The sequence below is a fragment of the Barbus barbus genome (assembly GCF_936440315.1).
Source record: "Barbus barbus genome assembly, chromosome: 40".
NCBI classification, from domain to species: Eukaryota; Metazoa; Chordata; class Actinopteri; order Cypriniformes; family Cyprinidae; genus Barbus; species Barbus barbus.
The window spans coordinates 17538165-17557822 of NC_136718.1; the positions used below are offsets into that span (position 1 = coordinate 17538165).

At 34.8% G+C, this 19658-nt stretch overlaps 3 protein-coding genes across 4 annotated transcripts in view; all 3 read left to right on the plus strand.

The window, feature by feature from the left end:
- The first annotated feature begins 674 nt into the window (after positions 1-674).
- LOC306859215 (small ribosomal subunit protein mS38-like) lies at positions 675-3332 on the plus strand. Its single transcript, XM_079400130.1, has 4 exons — positions 675-961; positions 1638-1733; positions 1822-2294; positions 3066-3332. Exons 2-4 carry the CDS (start codon positions 1682-1684, stop codon positions 3180-3182), a joined length of 642 nt encoding a protein of 213 aa, XP_079256256.1. The 5' UTR covers positions 675-961; positions 1638-1681; the 3' UTR covers positions 3183-3332.
- Positions 3333-4044: 712 nt separating this feature from the next.
- Positions 4045-11952, plus strand: LOC306859766 (matrix remodeling-associated protein 8-like). Its single transcript, XM_079401008.1, has 10 exons — positions 4045-4216; positions 5841-5867; positions 5974-6276; positions 6380-6481; positions 7106-7597; positions 9995-10153; positions 10274-10304; positions 10463-10533; positions 10926-11003; positions 11102-11952. Exons 1-10 carry the CDS (start codon positions 4198-4200, stop codon positions 11125-11127), a joined length of 1308 nt encoding a protein of 435 aa, XP_079257134.1. The 5' UTR covers positions 4045-4197; the 3' UTR covers positions 11128-11952.
- Positions 11953-13875: 1923 nt separating this feature from the next.
- The window catches only part of LOC306859793 (segment polarity protein dishevelled homolog DVL-1-like), a 33783-nt gene continuing 28000 nt past the window's right edge, over positions 13876-19658 (plus strand). Inside the window, exon 1 of one of the 2 annotated variants that reach the window (XM_079401062.1) lies at positions 13876-14299. In XM_079401062.1, the coding sequence (XP_079257188.1) occupies positions 14130-14299 (170 nt within the window). In that variant the 5' untranslated portion in view covers positions 13876-14129. The remainder of the gene's footprint in view (positions 14300-19658) is intronic. The other variant, XM_079401063.1, reaches the window with a different exon arrangement.

A 19658-nucleotide genomic window follows, 5' to 3' on the forward strand; every position in this document is an offset into this window, starting at 1 on the left:
TTTTATCTATCTATCTATCTATCTATCTATCTATCTATCTATCTATCTATCTATCTATCTATCTATCTATCTATCTATCTATCTATCTATCTATCTATCTATCTATCTATCTATCTATCTATCTATCTATTATCTATCTATCTATGAAATGTTAATAATAGTTAAACTTTTAATATTTTTCATTTGTTTTATTGTCAATTTATGTTCCATTCAAATACAGTATTGAAAAACTGATTTGTAGAATTGTGCAATATAGCAATAAAATGAAATGTAAAAGTTAATAGCCTATTATTTGTAAAAATAATTATTATTTTATTTTGGGAATGTTCTAAGGTACACGGTTGTTGTTAAACTGGTGTGATGTGTCTTATTTATTTTCTTCTGTAGATTATCTGGTATATTATTGTGTATTTATTTTTTTTAAATGATCCCTTCTTGTATATTTGTTGTAAATATTATTTGTTGCGTAAATAAATAAATAAACAAACAATTAAAAGAAGCACGGTTTTAGATTCTAGGAAAACTGCGACACCATTAGGAGAAACATGACATAGCAAGACGTAAGAAAGACACTCGTTCTGTTTTGAAAATGTTAGATTGTTTAAAACAACAACAAAAATATTATTTTATAAAACAATTCTATTATGCTATTTTTAAAGTTTTGAGAACATCGGGATATTTCATTCGTTTTTATCCACAACGACAAAAATAATTTCCCGTTCATATTTGACCATATTTTGGTGATATTTACACTTCCCAAAACAACCGGAATTATCCGTTTAGTCTGATGTGACACATGCAAATATATGATTCGACTCAATAGCCTACAGAACAACAGCTATTTGTACCACAACATATCTGGCTCGGAACCTTTGAAGGTTAAATGCGTTCTAAAGGGAACCTCCATATTCAATGGACCGGAAATAGACAAAGTCACATTGAACATTTTTGAGCTGGCAAGGTATGTAATCTGATTGGTATTTCTTAAAAGTTGCCTACTTGTTTACAGATGTATTAATGTCTATATAACGTTACTTATCACCCAATACTAACGGTTATCATTTTAAGCTATAACAGCTGGTTTGAATTAAAGCTGAATGAAAGACTCCTCCAGCATGAACTGCATAGTATACAGTGTAGTCGACATCCTGTCAGTATATTTTACAGTATACATTCCTGATTGCAGTGTTGCTGTTGCTAAAGCTAACGTTATAGCAATTTGATCTATCTTAACGTTAAATACATAATATTTTCACGCTTTTTTCATTTTGACCTTTTCTTCACACGTTTCGTATTTCATCTAAAGCATGCTGTTTATTTACTGACATGTCTTTTTGGTTAAGTATACACTAACTTTAGAAATACTTAGTGGCAGAGTTGTTGGTCGTGATGGAAACCACAACTGAAGGATAGTAGTTGTAAAATATATACATTTAAAGGTATTGTATGTGTTTATGCTTAAAAAGATACATGCATTGCTTTGCAGATAATTCGTTTCTAAGATGGCTTTATCGTGACTTTTATATATTGCAAAGAAAATCTGTAAAAATCATCCCTGGGACATAAAATAGCTTGTGGTTAAAGAAGCACTCATTTGGAAGCTACACAACTGTATATTTTGTATATTATGTTTTCAGTCCATGATGCTCTTGAGGGTGCAACGGCCATAGGACTGTAAACCATGTTTCTTCCAAGGGTGGTTTCACGGCTGAACCTGCTTTCCAAAGTGTCTGGTAAAGATTATTCAATTTTGCATCAATAACACATTTCATTTTTCTAGATGGTTTTACAATGTCCCATATTTGTTCTTTTGTTTTCCAGGTTCATTGCAGAACCATAGCCAGGCTTTATGCAGTGTTGTGCAACACTGTCATTCTACTCATTTCAGAGCTCTTAAATATTCAAGCAGATGCTTCACTTCAGCTGCTGACAACAAACTTCCACCCAAATTATGGACACCTCTTGAGCCAGATTTAGAGTTAGAGGAGGTTCTTGTGCCCCGTAAACTATCAGTTTCACCCTTGGAAAGCTGGCTTTCTTTGCGCTACTCTCTCCCCCCATTGCTGGAGGCTTCACCATCTCTGGATGAAGGTGAGATTGTGGGAAAATCCATGGTGTTGCCTCCATTTGCGGTGCCATTACTGGAGGATGGGGAAAGCTCAACACCACTGAACTGCAAGAATGTGCTGCAGATCCGACGAAGGAAGATGAACAGGCACAAATACAAGAAGCTGCTAAAACGGACCAAGTTCCTGAGGAGGAGGGTGAGAGATGTGAGGAGGAAGAAAAAACAGGTCAGTTATGTTAGTCATCTAGACAGCAAGAGTAAATTGTGTTTTTTTTTTTTGTGTGTTATGTGATTTAAAATCTAACTTTTTCAACTGCTTAGTATATTCAGTGGTTTCTGTAGTGTTAAATATGTCTTAAAACATGAAATGTTGCATAAGCTGCAAAAAAAAAAAAAAACTTTCTCAGTTTTGTTTTCCTGTACAAATATTGAAATATACTTAAATCAAGGTACATTTACTGATATGCAAATTATAACATAGGAAGGCATGCTTTCTGACAAATCTAACAAAATTACGTGAGCTTAAAACGAGAACAAATACCTGTCATTGGGGTATGAAAACTTGTTTTCCCTTTGAATAAAGATTTTCTAAGCCCATTGGTAAATATTTGTTCTTGTTTTAATCATTACCTCACTTTCTCACTTTTTTATCAAGTTCAGTTTCTCAAAAACATGTTTCTGAAGTATATTGATTTAAGATTCTTCAGACATTTGCACTGAAAAACAAGACAGAAATACTGAGGAGGAACATCACTTTTTGCAGTGTGATCAGAAGGTGCTGTAAAAGTTATTTCCTTATTCTAGTGATTGGGTGCAGAGGTATTCACAAGTCATAAGCTGTGTGTTTTTTCTTTGGTTGAAGTCTGTTAAAAAGAAACGGGTATCTGTCAGAAGCTGTGTTTTCGAACTCTGAAGTGTTTTGCGAATACAAGACATTTGTATTTAAAGACCATACTGATGTATTGTGTTCCATTCCATTTATTTCTTATATTTTCAGGCTAGGTTTGAGAGAGATCTTGCCCGAATCGTTAGGCGAGCTGGACTGAAGAGAGCCCCAGATGGATGGACAGCACCCCAAGTCTATGTCAGAACGAGTCAGACAAAAAGAGATTAATTAACATCTGTGCTATTTAAATGTTTTTTGACTTGTTTGTTCATAATACCATTCACTCTACTTTTACTGCATCTGGAGCAAAACCGTGACCTGAAATTAATATGTACTGTATATGTACTCATTACTGCAATAAAAAGGCCTCATCTCCCACCTCTTAGTTGTGCAATGTTTTAACAGCCCATATCACCTAGACTTTATATGAATGACACAAACAAAACCCATCTCCATTTAATTAATTTTTTTAGAAACTGTGTTCTCTAGTCACCACTAGGGTGAAGCAAATCATCTCCATGCCTACTGTAGTGTAGTCTATTTACTATACTGTATTGATCTTAGTCCTGAGGCTCACAGGCCTCATTCCAAACCAACAATTAAAAATAATAATAATTTTGCATATAATTCTATGGAATAACCTGTTAAATGTCAGATGTATTTTATTTTAGTTAATTATAGGATTTTACTAAATAGTTTGTATAATTAATGTATTATATGTAAGTTGTCTTCCACCGTTTTAATATATCTTATTAGATGTTCTTTAAACATATTTTGTAATGAATAAAATGCAAGTATTCCATGTAATTAATATGAGTTCATTGATACCGCGTGTATAATTAAATAATTGTTTAAAATAGCGTTTATATGTATATCAAAAATAGCACGTTTAATATTTGTTGTAGAAATTATATATATATATATATATATATTAATTTCTTATTTTTGTCAAATAACCGAATACGTTTTTATTATGTAGATATGATCCTATGTTGCTGTTGAAACCCGGTATAATTTATGAAATATATGCAGGTAATGTGAGAGAGTTTAGTATTTCATGATGTTATATATTCTGAAGGAGGAGCATATTAGTGAGCCAGACTAGCAGACGGCAAAGATTTGGTTTTCTGTCGCTGGTCGACGAAACTTGAGGTGAAGTTCAGTACTTTGGAAAAAGAAAAAAAAAAAAAAAACAGTTTTATCGCGCTCCAGAAATAACAAATATCTTCACCACTTTTCGGACATGTTTCTTGTGCCATACAGTAAGTAGTCAAATAATTTTTTACGAATTCCAATACTTATTTAATATTATTTTTACTGCTCTTGACTTTTTTACCTAGACAACGCTCTAAAGGTCTTCTGTGTTGCATCCTTCACAGTAAATGTGGAATTGTGCATTAAATTTTGCCTCGTGCTGGCGTCCTGCCAACTCTCCTTCCCTTTGTTTGTCAGTTTTCTTTGTCAAAAATATATGCTAATTTGTCTATATATCTGGCAGAACGGTTTAGATTAAACGTCTTTCCAGCTGCTTTGTTTTTCTCTTTCTGTAAACCTGCTTCTCCCCCCTCCGCGACGCGTATAAGCTTGGTCTGATTTAAAGAATGTGTGTTGTTGTGCTTCACTAAATTATGGCTTCACTCTAACTAAAGTCAGTTCTGTTTATTAGTTATGAACGAGTCATTCAGTCACCGTGGTCATTCTGCAACATCAGCAGTAGTAAACAATGATGTGTTTTCCTCCACATGTGCTACTTCTCAGGTTTGTCAGGGAAATTTAGCAATGTTTTCTTCATGAATTCTCTTTTATTTCTATTAAAAGAGTGTAAAATCTGGTCTGAGAATATATAAATCAAGTTGCATTACAGATGGGGAAAAACCAAAAGTTATTTTTGCCCTCCTTGCCTTGCATTTAGTTTTTTTTTTTCAATTGCAGTCTTTTGTGTGGAAAGACATGACAATGTTTAATAGTCTTCTGGTTTAAACACTGTCATGCCTGTAAAGACAATTACAGGGTTGGGGTTTTGATTTTTTTTGTCTTTGTGGCCATACTTTGCTTTCCAGGGTTTAGGCTCTTATAAAACACTACCCTCCTAAACATTATCTCTCTTTCATTCATATAAGTTTTTACTTTACTTTTAATGGGATTTTTAGCATTTAAGTGTTTCTTTCTTTCTTTGTATAACAAAAAAAATGTCATTGACCTGTTTTGTTTCTTGACCTCAATATAGAATTGAATTACAGAGGCAGACAGTAATTTTTTTGCTTGTCTTGCATTCTGTAATTGTTTTAATTTTTTATTTTTAATGAATTCATTAGTATATAAGTTGTATTATTTCATGTTATAGATTTAGTTTAATGTGGCAAGACACGTCAATGTTTAATGCTGATCAAATGTTCTTGTTTAGACAAAAAAAAATGAACAAGCAAATCACAAATTCGCCCCTTGCATTCCTCACATGAATACACATCTGGTGTTGGATGGTGGTAGTTAACTGTCCATGTACTGTGACCGTGACCATTTCTACTTCTTGACCGTAGATAGATTATAATTTTTTTTTTCTGATTAGATGACATTTGCTGTAGTTTTAGTGATGGTTGTGGAGAGGCCTTCAGAAAGTCAGTATTTATCTTCTGGATTACAGGTCTGACTGCTGAGAGGGAATGAATGGATCCTCTGTGCTGTTCCTCTTTGTGTTGGCATAGCAGCAAATGCTGCATTTAGTAATACATTTTAAGCAGTTCTTAAGTTCCAACACTGACTGATGGGCGAGTTCAGTGTTTGAAACATCTACAGGGCAGATGCCAAATTTACATTTTCAGATGATGTCATTAAATGTTACTTACACCTACAGTAATTCTAAGGCTTGTGTTCTTGTTCTCATTTCAGTCTGGACTGCCTTGATCTTACCATGTGGTGAGTAAGCAACAAAACAGTTGTTTGGTCGCAGTTTCCCGTTATTTTTTTCATACTGCATAAACCCAAATGAATATATAATGTAATGTATGTGCATGTCTTTTAGCCTGGGCACAAAACAGCATGTCAAGTGTGGTTGTGGAGGCAAGGAACATTACTGTTCCAGCCGAGTCTGATGTTCTACTGCCATGTCATAACCAGCGGATGGTTTGGAGACAGGATCGCCTGCGGGACCGTCAGCGCGTTGTGCACTGGGACCTGATCCGGAACCAACCCGATTATACTGTGGAGCGCATTTTAGATATGTCCTCAGAGGGAAGAGAGCGCTTGTACAACGACTACAACAGGGGCCGAATTACTATTTCAAAAGACGCCTTTAGCGATGGAAATTTCTCACTAGTTATTAATAGTAGGTTCATCCTTTTAGACCATGTCCATGTCACTCTTTTGATTCTTTTTTACTTGTGATATTTAATACCTGCCATTCTTCTGTTGCTGTTTTGTTTGTGCAGATGTGGACGTGGATGATAACGGTATCTATACCTGCAACCTACATCACCACTATTGCAAGGTCCACCAGTCCATTCCAATCCAGCTCAACGTCACTAAATCACGTAAGAGAATAAGCTTCACATCTGTTGTTTGTTTATGAGCTGAAAAACAGAAGAAAGGAAGCCTTTTTTCACCTCATAATGAAAAATTGGGGGGAAAAGTGATTGCAACGATACATCTCGCAACTGCGACTTTATTTTACGCATTTGAGAATGTTTATTTCTCAGTCATGACTTTATATCTAAAAGCTGTGACTTTATATTTCAGAAAATGTCTTTATATCTCACAATTTTGACTTTACTATGCAGTTTATCTCTACATTTCACAGAATGACTTTATATCTCACAAATATGAATATTTTATCCCACAATATGACTTATTTCTCATAATTGTGACTTTTTTTTATCTCACATAGTGTATTTTATATCTCACAATTTGACTTTATAATTCACAGTGTGGCTTTATTTCACTTTTTTTTACTTCTTAATGAGCTTCTACAATTCTAGGTTTCCATAGTTTTAGGGATGTTTACGTTAAGATGAAATGTGTCATTTCTGTATTTATAATCCAACCAAGTTGAGCATAAAAAATTATGATTTTCAAATGTAATTTGTTAATAATATGTTTAATTTAACACTATATAAATTAAACATTATTATAATTTCCAAAAATGTCAATCTCTGCAGCTCGAAAGGAAAAACGTGTCTGGGATGGTGATAAATCCGTGTTTGTGGTTCTGGTGGGGAAGAGTGTGGTGCTTCCCTGTGTGAACCGCAGGCAATTGTGGACAGAGAGTCAGAGGGACGAGGGCCAGCAGCAGGTGGTCCACTGGGACTGGCAGGCACCTGGGGTCACCCGTGACCGAGCAGACCGCCTCATTGATATGTACGCCTCTGGAGAGAACCGGCAATACGGGCCACTCTTCCTCCGGAATAAGATGAACATCTCAACCAATGCCTTCTCCATGGGGGATTTCTCCCTGAGCGTCCACAACATTCAACCCTCTGATAAAGGCCTGTATTCCTGCCACCTTCACCATCACTACTGTGGTCTACATGAAAGACGAATCTTTAGGGTGATCGTCAGCCCTTCTGTCCAGCCATTGCCTCCAGCGCATACCTCTACTGTTGCACCAAAAACTCATTCTTCTTATCCTGTCCCACCTGCTGATAACCCAAGTAAGAGAATATTTTCAATGTGATTTAGGTCTTTATTTGTTGCATTGTTGATTTTTTTAGAAGAAAATAGTAAAATTCTGTCACTATTTACTCTAATTTTGTTCCAGTCTTGTATGGTGTGATTTGAATTTATTAGTTTTTGAATAACTGATTAATGAGCTGTTGACAAAGGAATGTCAAGATCCAATAAAATCACCATAAAAGTGGTCCATACAGCTTATGTATTATATTACAAATTTACTGAAAATCACCCGATAGCTTTGAACCAATGCTGTTTGGTTTTTATAAAGTTGATGTGCCATTTTTTTACTTTTGAGGTGATTATCAGTGAATAAAGTGATTTAAATTTGGGTGGGTGGTGGTGGTGGTGGTGGGGGGGGGTTCCAACACAAGGCTATTATATGGTTTTGGAAGACTTGGAATATAGTGCAGAAGTTGTATGGGTCACTTTTATGGTGCTTTTTTCTTTGTGGTCATTATGACCAGAAGTTGTATGGTAAGATCTGTCAAATGATTATTGAAAAAACTGCACAATTTCCTTTTTTGTTGCATGCTAGGTGAAGGACTTAGAGAAAAAGATTTTTTTTTTACAAAACTGTGCAATTTTCCTTTTCCTAGCTTGTAGGTTTGAAACATATATTTCTGTGTTTTCCTAATCAGTTCATTTGCTCCTCCTTTTACATGTATATTTGGGTTTGTGGGAGGAATGTTGTCTAAGAACTACATTTACTTCCTGCCTTTTTCTCTCTGTTTACATTTCTGCTCCGTCTTCTCCATTATGCAGTGGGAATTTTAAGTCATCTTTCAATCTCTCTCTTTGTTTTTTCTTTTTTGAGCTGTCTAAAATGCCTTTGTCTTTTGCCTTCGTTCAGATTGACTCACTCAAGCCATTTTGGCTTTGTCATTGCCGTCTCTGTGTTACAAAACACTTGTAAAGATGAGTTTGTACGAGTGAATGTTTTCAACAGAAATGTAGTGAATAGGTCATAAAGGAGGTGGGGGAGGTTTTATTGGAAGAGTGCTTCATATTTCTCCCGCTTAGCAATGGCTGAGCTCACTTTATAAACTATAACAGCCCCAGAAAAGGTCACAGCAACGTCTTGCTTTCTGCTGGGGTTTGTAAATTTTACCATCATTGCTCAGACAATATTCCCCATCTCACATTGGCAATGGGCTGGTTTTTGACACGAAAAGCCACATCTGTACAACATCTGGCCCGCTGTAACATGAAAGCGCAAAGCGGCAATGGTCTGTGTTAGATTCACATCTTCACATGTCTGTAAACATTTTGCCCCACTCTACTATAAGTAGAAAAAGATGTGACGTATCAGTCAGCTATCCTATAGATTTAGTGCATTGTCTGAATGTGACCTTGTAATTTTTAAATGGGAAGAAAACTAGCCATTTTTATTTAAAAATAGTTACTTTTAAATAGTAGTTAATAATATTTTTTTTTCAGTTATTTTTTTTATTTTTTATTTCACATACTATTTGTGATATACCTGTAAATAGTAATTTTAGAATTTTAAATAATATAAAAAAATGTTTTTATTAAATATTGCTATTTTTTAAGGATATTAAATAACATCTATTTTTTAACCTTATTGTTAAAAATTTGAAGATACATCTAGAGGTTAATGCACATGCAACAATTTAACTTGGACGAGTTGAAATGATTGAAATCGTGTTGTATCCCAATTCCACTTCTTCCCACTTTTGTTCTCTCCGGCTGTCCTCTAAACAATGAACATAAAAGGCATTATAAATAATACACAAAATTTTTATATGTGTTGTATTCCAATACACTTCAGTATTATACACATATGAACAGTCTTAGCATGTGTGACTCATTTGATGCTTCATTGTTCATTGCGATGAGACATAATGACTCATGAAGTAATCATAATGTCTGTTAGTTTTAGAATAAAGAAGTCATTTTTTTGTGTTGTTAAACCAAGAACAAGATTTACAATACTGTAAAACAGACAAACAGCAGCATTCAGTGAGTTTGTTTGGTTTATTTGGTTGTATAAGCACTACTGACTGGCACTAAATAAGTGGAAAATGTCTCCAGAGACAGACTGACCATGAAGTGGAGGTATTTCTCTCCGCCTGCACTATCGCTTCCCGTTCTTGTGGTTTGTGTTTTTTTCTCCATTGCTGCGGCATGACATCAGGTCTGGAACTCATTACGCCTGTTTTGGCCATTCTGACATGAAACCTTGTCCCTCTCCCCTCTCGCCTGCCAGACCTGGGTGAAATGAGAAAAACAAACTAGTAATCTTACTTTCTTGCCTTTTAGTACAGCATAAAGTAGTTACATGTTTTAAAATCAGATGTTTAAGAGTTCTCATTCATCTGGTCTTCTCATGTTTTCTTTTTCTTCTTGGTGAGAAGATACAAACATGGTCGAAGCGCCTCACGTCCTCAATGTAATTCTGCCTGAGAATCAATCTCACCTCTTGCACCAAGTGGGCTACATCCTGGCAATCTTCCTGCTGCTTCTGTTAATGCTCATTGGCATCATTATGACCACGAGGCACTGCAGAAAAAAAAGTAGGATCATGTGGATGATTGGTGAACTGAAACATTTAAATATATAATTAGTACCTTTGAGATTATAGGCTTGAATCTTACTGAACTTTCTTTTGACATTTCATATTATAACTGTTTCAGGGCCCGAGTTTGAGGTTCGATGGTCTGAACGGTAAGGATTACCAGTAAAGATTACTCATAAAGTTCTCCAGTTTTGTCAGTTCAGCTTCACAGTATTTGATTCAGTGTTTTTGAGTCAAGTCAAAATCCACAATAATCATTTTGCACTCGCTGATACATAAAAAGCATAACTTTTGCTTTACTTGGCAGGGGTCGGAGGACATCCATTGAGCTCGATGCCACAGAACTGCAACCCTACAATCAGGAGGACTTGCGACTGGGTAAGTGCAATCACATTTTCCATGATTTCTCTTAAAGCTGAAGTAGGTCATTTAAAAATCAAGACTTTATGAAAATAACCAGAAAAGACTGTAGATTCTGTAACTAGTGCTCTGGAAAGTCTTAAAGAAATGTGATTTGTTTTGCAAGAATTATTTTTCCCCCAGTATTCACAAGAAAAAGACTCTTGGTTTAAATTACCACAGGATTTTTTTTTATTGGTTGGTTATTGTTTTTTAACAAGGAATTTTCCAGTGAAATATATATATATTTTTTTTACTGAATATCCCTCATCTGATGTATATTAATTAATAGATAGTGATTTACCATAATTTGTCATGCTTTCATATTTATGTCAGCATATATTGAAAAAAATCCTTGTATTTTTATTTAGACTACAAGAACAACATAATGAGAGAAAGGGCAGCAGCAAACAACTATCCCTCTCCAAAAGTTATTGATCTAAACAGAGGTAATGTGGTCTCAATTAGTGAATCTCGTTCCGGACAGCCAGATGCATTGTGATGCATTTACACACTCTTCCTCTGTCTTCCTCTTTTTCAACTGAAGAAATGGAGAGAATGTCATGGAAGTGATTCATAGTGAGCTGCTGGCTGGTCCAGAGCGAGCTGAATGAGAAGAGATTCAAGGACTTACATTTACATTTAAAGGAATGGAATTACTGTCTTTCTACAGCATAAATACTGCTTACATGATCTTATAATACTCATATTCTGTTGATATTGGTAAGTCAATTTAATTGATATATTTTTTCTTATCATAATCGCAGTGTACCGTAATGGTAATCTATTGAATTCAAGTTAAACATATGTAAAATATGGTAGAGCAATTTGTTGAATTCAGCATTTGGTACTCTTCTATGTTAAATCTCTAAATTTAAAAAGTTTTAAGTTAATTTGCTCAAATTCTGTGTGGTAGAAACCACTGTAAGTGTCTGAATCTGAATGGTAATTTCTTGTAAAACTCAGGAAGCAAACAAATAGCTGTGGCTTCAGGTCTAAATAGTAAAAGATGGTACAGAAGTGAACCTCAAAGGCAATTAAATGTGCTTGTTATTCTGATGTATGTGTATCTATATGTTACTTCTCGTATGAATTTTGAGCCCTGTTGACCCGGACTTCTTTGGTCCATTGTCTTTTTACAGTTTTTGTTTTACAGCAATATGTAAATGGTTACAGTTGCAGTATATTTGCTTTTGCAATATGAGCAAGTCCCATTTATCTTTTTCCATCATCAGTTTTTCAGCAATTTCCTTGGTCAGTGATGTTCATTTACATAGGTTATGAAGCATTTATGCAGTGGTTTTATATGATCTGGAGTGTACAGTTATCTTTAAAATGGCAATAAATGATCTTGTTGGTATAAAGGACCAATGTACAAATATAATAAAGTTTATTCTGAAATATTTTGTGTAATTAAGATTCATTCTTTCTAAATGTAAGGCATTGTAGTTCTATTATCTCCATTCTTTACTTGACAAAGTGCCCAGTAACACTGTTACCAGATTCGGATCGCAATGTCTTAATTGATATCATACGTCCCACAGGAATGGGGAACTGTAGCTGTGCCTGTGTGCAATATTTAAAACAAGCTGTTTTGTACATTTTGTAGTAAAACATTTTGTTTTAGCATAAGTTATGGCTTATGTAAACTAGAAATACTAAATTATTTCTAGAAATAATAATCTAGAAATCCAGTATTTTATGCTAAAATGTTTGCTGTAATCTGAAACTGTGGAGCAATAAATCATTTAACTGCATTAGGAAGTTCATTAAACTCACAAGTTCATCCAACTCAGTTATTCACTGTAAATGTTGAGCAGCGCATTTCAGGAGACAAACTGGTACTTTAATTATAAACTGAGCAAAGAAAAAGAATGTTCTTTGCAAAAAGTTGTTTTGATTGACTAAATCCATGAGCCAGTGGAATCCTTCAGAATACTGAACTCCAATAAGTTTAATACATGCAGTAAATTCACTTTAATGGTCGTGTGCAGTGAGGCAGAGTGTGAAATGTAGAATGTGAGCACTGAGTTTAGTTGATTGGGCCTGGAGTTTGCATTAAGTTGGCCTGTACGTGTTTCCTAAACAATATTCAAATAATTTAAGGAATAAATACAGGAAGTATAAAGAAGAATAGAGCTGCCCCCTGCTGTTAGAACATATATAATGACCCAAAATGTCTGTACCTGGTGCTCATGCTTGCTTGCACAACTTCAGAACATCTATCTATCTATCTATCTATCTATCTATCTATCTATCTATCTATCTATCTATCTATCTATCTATCTATCTATCTATCTATCTATCTATCTATCTATCTATCTATCTATCTATCTATCTATGAAATGTTAATAATAGTTAAACTTTTAATATTTTTCATTTGTTTTATTGTCAATTTATGTTCCATTCAAATACAGTATTGAAAAACGGATTTGTAGAATTGTGCAATATAGCAATACAATGAAATGTAAAAGTTAATAGCCTATTATTTGTAAAAATAATTATTAATTTATTTTGGGAATATTCTAAGGTACATGGTTGTTGTTAAGCTGATGTGATGTGTTCCTCGTTGGATTTTGAGACAAATCTAAATCTAATGTTTGATTTAATTATTATAATTCCTTGTTATCATATATTCATAAAGGCAAATGGAATGGAAAATGTATATATTTAAACTGACATTAAAAAGAAACAATATCTAAAAGTAAAATCCTGAAAGCAATACAAAGAATGCAACTGTTTAATTTGTATATTAAACAATTGCATGTATTTCTGTATTTTTCCTATATATCGCTGACATGTCTGATTATATATTCTTGTTTTTTACTATTTGTTTTGTTCTAAACATTTAGACATTAACATGAACAAATTAACCCCTAGTGCAAGACAAATTATTTTTGTAATATGTGAATGTATAACATCAATGAGAGTAGGTCTCTGTTTTATCAATGTACAGACAGCAATCAATTTTATGTTATATATATGTTGTTGTAATGTTTGTGAGTGTATTTTTTTAAATGTAAACTTTTGAAATTTAATGTTTGAAACCCCTTATACATATTCAAATAATATTTGTAATAGGCTATTATTTGTTTACCGCACCCTTTTTCTTCTAAAAAAAAAAAAAAGAGTAAAAACTTTCAAAGGTTCATCTCTGCAAGGACATATGAAGTACAGTTTTAACAGCTGTTGGTTTAGCAGAGCCACAGCAGTTCAGTCTCTGTCTCTGTCTACCGCTAGAGGGCAGCCTGCCTCTACGAGAAAACTGTAATGTAAAATATCCTGAACTCAAGCTCATAGGGATGTGAACCGTCCCTTCCTGTTTTACTGGCGATCAGAGAGAAACATTGACGCCGTGATAGAGTCGCGCAAGCTCCGATTATGTCTGGAACCGCTCGCTCCGTCCAAGACCAGGATTTTTGTTTGCCTACGTGAAACCGGCAACCAGCAATGTCGCCTTATAGCGCATATATGGCACTTGACGAGTTATAGTCTACAAATATATTTTTAATCGCGCTGCTGCAACCCTTGCTCTTTCTTCTGTCAATGATTGTCCTACCCATATAAGCCTACTCATGGCGGAGACCAAAATTATATACCATATCGACGAAGAAGAAACCCCTTATTTAGTGAAACTGACGGTTTCTCCGGAAAAAGTCACATTGGCGGATTTTAAAAATGTCCTCAACAACCGTCCGGTCAACAGTTATAAATTCTTTTTCAAATCTATGGATCAGGATTTCGGGTAAGTATGGAGAAATATTGTTTGCTTATATGGTAGTGTATGGTTTAGTATTAAAAAAAACACGATCACACCCATGATCGACTCAGCATTATGGCAGTCACATGCCTTATAGACGCTGTCAAACAAACCTGGAAAGCGTTTAGAACGTTTGGTTGTTCGTTGTGACGTTGCTACATTGTTACATTGTTGCTGCTGGCACCTGCTTTGAACCCGTGTTCTAAAGTGCGCGTTCTTGCGCGGGTGCATGTGCTCCAGTGCTCGACTCAGAACCCTCCACCATTGTGGCAAGCCGCTTTAACATTTGTTTTCCTTTAAAGCGAAAGACGGAAGTATGGTATTGTATAGTATAGTAGTTATCCTAATTACTAGTTCAGAGCACATGATTAACCCATTTAATCCCAAATTTTTCCCAGACATGAAAATATCCAAATGATGTGTCATTAGTAACCCTTTGAAATAATCAATAATTATTTTGGGAATTTTTTTTTGGAAAAGTGTGTGAAAAATTGTGTTTTATGTTCGGTCACAATAGTGACCGGTGGGATTTGGAGAGTACTGAAATCACATATTTCTGCAGTCAAAATTTTTTATATGCATCTTAGCTCAGCTATTTTAAACTGTTTGATCACATTCTAGGGTTACTATTATACATAAAAAACCTTATGCAACATTGATAGGAATGCTGAGATAAAAACCAAAAAAATTCAACCATCACCGCATTTCAAAATTGTTACTTTTTTCTAAACTATAACATCAAATTTTTATTTCAGTGCTATGAGTATTACAACATCATTATTGTAAAATTTTTCTAACATTTGAATTTTTAATTTAGTGCAATATTTTGTCATTGCAACATTTTGTCATTGAAAAAAAAACACTCTTGCTTTTAAGCCAAATAGAATAACATACTGACATCTGGACACAAGCCACTATTCTCTGCATTATTAGCGCTGTATTGAACAATGTTTGAATTTGCTTATTGGATTCTTGGACTTTCCAAGAGTTTACTGGTTTAAAATGATTTGATCGCAAAAACCTGCTTCTTTTAATTTTTAAGGCATTGTTTTCGTTATAATGTACTGATTCAAATTAGTAACAAATTATTAATTATAATTCTACCTGACATGCTCTCACGCCCCACATCGACAACCCCTGAGGTAGACTGACTCCGCTTGCATTCATTCATGTGATTTGTCGAGATGCGAGATGACCCCTCCTGGTATTGTGATTTATATAGTGTCACTTCTAATCACCCAGACACTGACTCTTTGACTCTTCAGTACCAGCAACATGTCAGACTTGAAGCTTATGTAGTAATAACGAATGCCTGAAGTGTTTCCCGGGTGCACTTGAAGGCCTTACTAACTAGTCTTTACATTGTTACATATTGTAAGTACAAACAAAATGCAACTTCATTCTTTTTTCCCCCTCCATAACAGTTACTGGTTTCTATTACTGTCTGAACTGCAGATACCCCCCCCCCCCAAAAAAGTAACAAAAATTGCATTTATTTATTTTTTTACCAGCAACAATAGAAGTTACTTCAGTATTAAGATATTCACCATTAAGTGACTAGTACAATTTTGAAACTCTACTGGTGACTAATTGGAATTGGTTGAATTACACAATTACACAAATTAAGTAAATACTAGTAGTTATTAGTAAAATTGAGAAAGATACCAGTCATTGTTTGATTACTTTAAAAAATAATTACTAGTAACATAATAAGTACTAGTTAGTTTTAATCAAAAAATGTTAAATGGCTTGCCACAGCACCACACATGCACTGCAACAGAGCTAATTTTGTCAACTCCAGTGGCATGCTTCAGTTGTGCACATGATGCAAATATATCATGGTTGTTTCCTAATACAGTGTCTTGTGTTGTAACTCCATTTGACAGCGACTTGTGCTCTGGCTTCCCTCGATTTGAAGCTTTTGAAGTTAAGGCCATGCCTTCAGAGGCATTGTAATAGAAAATCGGAACATGACATGACAAAGTCAGCCTGCTCTTTGAAAGTGACAGCAACTTTTATAACTCTAAAACTACAGCACTCTTAATTGTTAATTAAAATTGATCAGAATTTACTTCCATGTTAGACTGATGGGTCAGATGCACTGACCAGTGTTGACAGGATCAAAAGAAAACATCAAACATAATCTTTAACTCCAGTGAACATCTCATAGGTCCTAATTTGTTCAGACGGCAAACTCATTAGTATAGCAGATTTTCAGTCATTTTCTGTCACTTCAAAATTACCAGCAATAGATTGAGGTATGTTGAGGGGAATTGAATGACTGTGAACCAGCAGCTGTCAGACAGAACTGTCACTTTCTAATTTGTCAGTGTCACCCAACATGAATGGATCAGTTGCCTAATATTTCCAAATGGCAAACAGGCTGTCAGATAAAACAACCAGCTGTTCTTTCAGCTTTCTGTTTTTTCTGTGATTGTTAGATATTGTTTATTTTGAAGTTGAGTAAAATTTGAGAAGTGTTCATGGTCATTCATAATAGGTCACCTAGTGTTTTGAATGGGCAATATTCTAACAATACTGAGGCTGTAGCACAATAATAATTTTATTATGCAGGAAATTGTGTTCCTTAACAGAAACGGTGTCTGTTGTACATATTACATTATAATAGCAATAAGAATAGCAGTGCATTATTACAAGCCATTCATTCTTTTGGTATTTACTTAAGCAATTACCACATAATAAATTCTGGGTGGTTTTTAAATGTTTATTTCTTTAATTATGGGTGCTGCTAGTATCTATAATAGTACAGTTAATAAGCAGTCTTCTAACTGGGATTGTCAACATTGGATGAGTTTATTTTAAATTATTTTACTAATTATTAGACTAAAAGACTCCTGTTCAAGACCAAGAAGCTATAACGATAACTATATTAGTTTTCACACCTTCCACAACTTCATAATAACATTCTGTTGACAATGTTTTCATCATTCATCAGCTAGAAGAATCAAAATCTGAAAAAATGTAATGTCATGGATGGATAAATAGATACATTTTATCTAGGCTTCCCATGTTAACATCTAAGGAGTCTCTGGAATAATTAATCTGAAAAGCAGGCACACACACACAGCAGGCACAGATGTTTAGTGATATGTCTAGGATAGGAATGCTCCTCTGCAGTAGGAAATGTGGTTATTTCTCAACATTTTAATTTGAAGGCTTTAATCCCACAAGGCTATTAACCTGCCATTCATAAGACCCTTTTAAACTCGCATATGCACCACAATATGTGTTGGTGTTCTAGCACGAACTTCCAAAAAACTGGCTTTTCCTGTTAACATAGGATAGTTTACTAACAGCATTGCTTTCCTGTCACACCTAGCACTGGGTGCACAGTTGGCCCTGGTGACCATGAAGTAGATTGCATGAACAAACAAAGCTTGACCTTCCATGCCAGACTGCTATGGTAGGTTCTCCTTGGCTACTTTGTTGTGCTAAGTAGCAACTTGGGCCTAGCCTTATGGGCCTAAATATACTTTGAGGTTGGGCTGTGCAATTAATTCAATTTTAGTTTCAATTTCGATTTTTGTTTCCAATGATTATGAAATAATCAAGATAAAATCAAGATCAATTATTTCTTTTAAAATGGTGCTTTCTATTCTTCCTTAAAAGCCCAAATTTATAGATTTTTTATTTATTTGTCATATTGTTTATAATTTTCTCCTTTGTTTTTATTTTATTGCTGACTATTTACTTCTCTTCAAAAATTGATTTTTGAGGACTATTTTAAAACTTACATTAATTAGCCTAGTTTTTTTTCTGCTGTGGTAAAAAAAGATTAATCATAAGATTTTGGTCTCCTCATCATGTAAACAAAAAAAAAATCATGATTGCAATATTGAGCAAAATAATCATGATTATGATTTTTGCCATAACCAAGCAGTCCTACTTTGAGGTTCAGTATGCTGACTACAAAACTATGAGTCACAACTTGGATCTGGACACATTTCAGAACCATAAATGCATCCCAGGGGGAGCTGATTTATTTTGTGTGCAGCTAAATGTGGCGAACATTATTTTTAGACAGCCTTGCATTGTTCATTCTACAACCATTCATGAAGCAGGAAGAAATCCAACCAGAACACGTCTTTTGAGATCTCAAATGCACAAAAATGAGCCTCTGTAATGTGAGTTAGCCTACATGTACATTTACAGATCAGCAATGAGATGAACCTATGAACTCTGGGATAGCGTATAGACACACCCCTTATTATCACATCATAACTAGCCCTGCAGTGTCCAACATAAACGTCGCTAATCCCACTATTACTGCCATAGATCCATACTGTGTGTGTCCTCCGTAATAATAAACAACATTCTGATAATATCTTCTGATATTATCCACTGCAGTCTGTTAATATCCCTGTAAACTGGCTTTGAGGATAGACAGCAGCGGCAGACACCCAAACACCATCTCTCTGAGGGCCGATGCGTGCCAGTTACCTCCATTTCACTGCTTCTGCTGCGTGTGATTGTTGGATAACGTAATCTTAAATCTGATGTGTTTAATATCAGTGGAGCGTATGAATGAAGACTGGGAATAATGATCCAGATGGATTTCATTGGCTTTTAAGCAGCCTTTGTTCAGTACGTGTTGCATACAGAGCGTTTGTGTTTTAACTAATGGTTACGCTGTAATGGATTCCTCCGTGTCAGGCCAAGTTGATGTATTTTTTATTAGACCCCCATTGACTACACAGAAAGATTTCAGTTGTGTTTAATTTTTAAAGTGCTGCTGTCACGTGTTGCGCAGAGGGCTGTTGGTCGGCATTTGGCTGGAAGTGATATGGAAGTGCCTCTCTCTTCTTAATAGCTTGTAGGTGAAATAAATGCTTTTAGTGAAATAATCTCATGGTCTCATTCACTGACTGATTATCAGGCATTAATCGGACTGGATTGGCCCTCATTATTTGTTATAGGATCATGCTGAGCTGTGCCGCAGCTCACAGATGGAACGGTCCCACATCACAGGAAATCCCTTAAGTAGATAAATGATATCATGACCATGTGGTTGCTAGTCAGAAAAACCCTATAGATTTCTGAAGAAGGGCATGTGCATGGTTATATATTGATTTTCATCTGTTAGATCTCAACGTGAATGTCATCAGTGGTGCTTGCATCACTATTTACTCTTTTAACTAACGTTCAGGCTGTTCAGGCTACAAATGTCAATTGTCCTTTAAATTCTGGTGCTTGTTGATAAGAAGTATGCTTTTTATTTTCTAAGTGATCTGACTTCAGATTTTTTCTTGGCGGATTATAAAACCAGTGTTATTTTATATTGCGGTATTTAATAATATTTTTATGTTTTCATTTTTTATTTTAA

Bases quoted from the DNA above. Each gene is read 5' to 3' on its own strand.
- LOC306859215 (XM_079400130.1), top strand. From the start codon at position 1,682: ATGTTTCTTCCAAGGGTGGTTTCACGGCTGAACCTGCTTTCCAAAGTG. The intron at 1,734-1,821 runs GTAAAGATTATT...TTTGTTTTCCAG, and splicing joins CCTGCTTTCCAAAGTGTCTG to GTTCATTGCAGAACCATAGC. The intron at 2,295-3,065 runs GTCAGTTATGTT...TTATATTTTCAG, and splicing joins TGAGGAGGAAGAAAAAACAG to GCTAGGTTTGAGAGAGATCT.
- LOC306859766 (XM_079401008.1), top strand. The intron at 5,868-5,973 runs GTGAGTAAGCAA...CATGTCTTTTAG, and splicing joins TGCCTTGATCTTACCATGTG to CCTGGGCACAAAACAGCATG. The intron at 10,534-10,925 runs GTAAGTGCAATC...ATTTTTATTTAG, and splicing joins TCAGGAGGACTTGCGACTGG to ACTACAAGAACAACATAATG.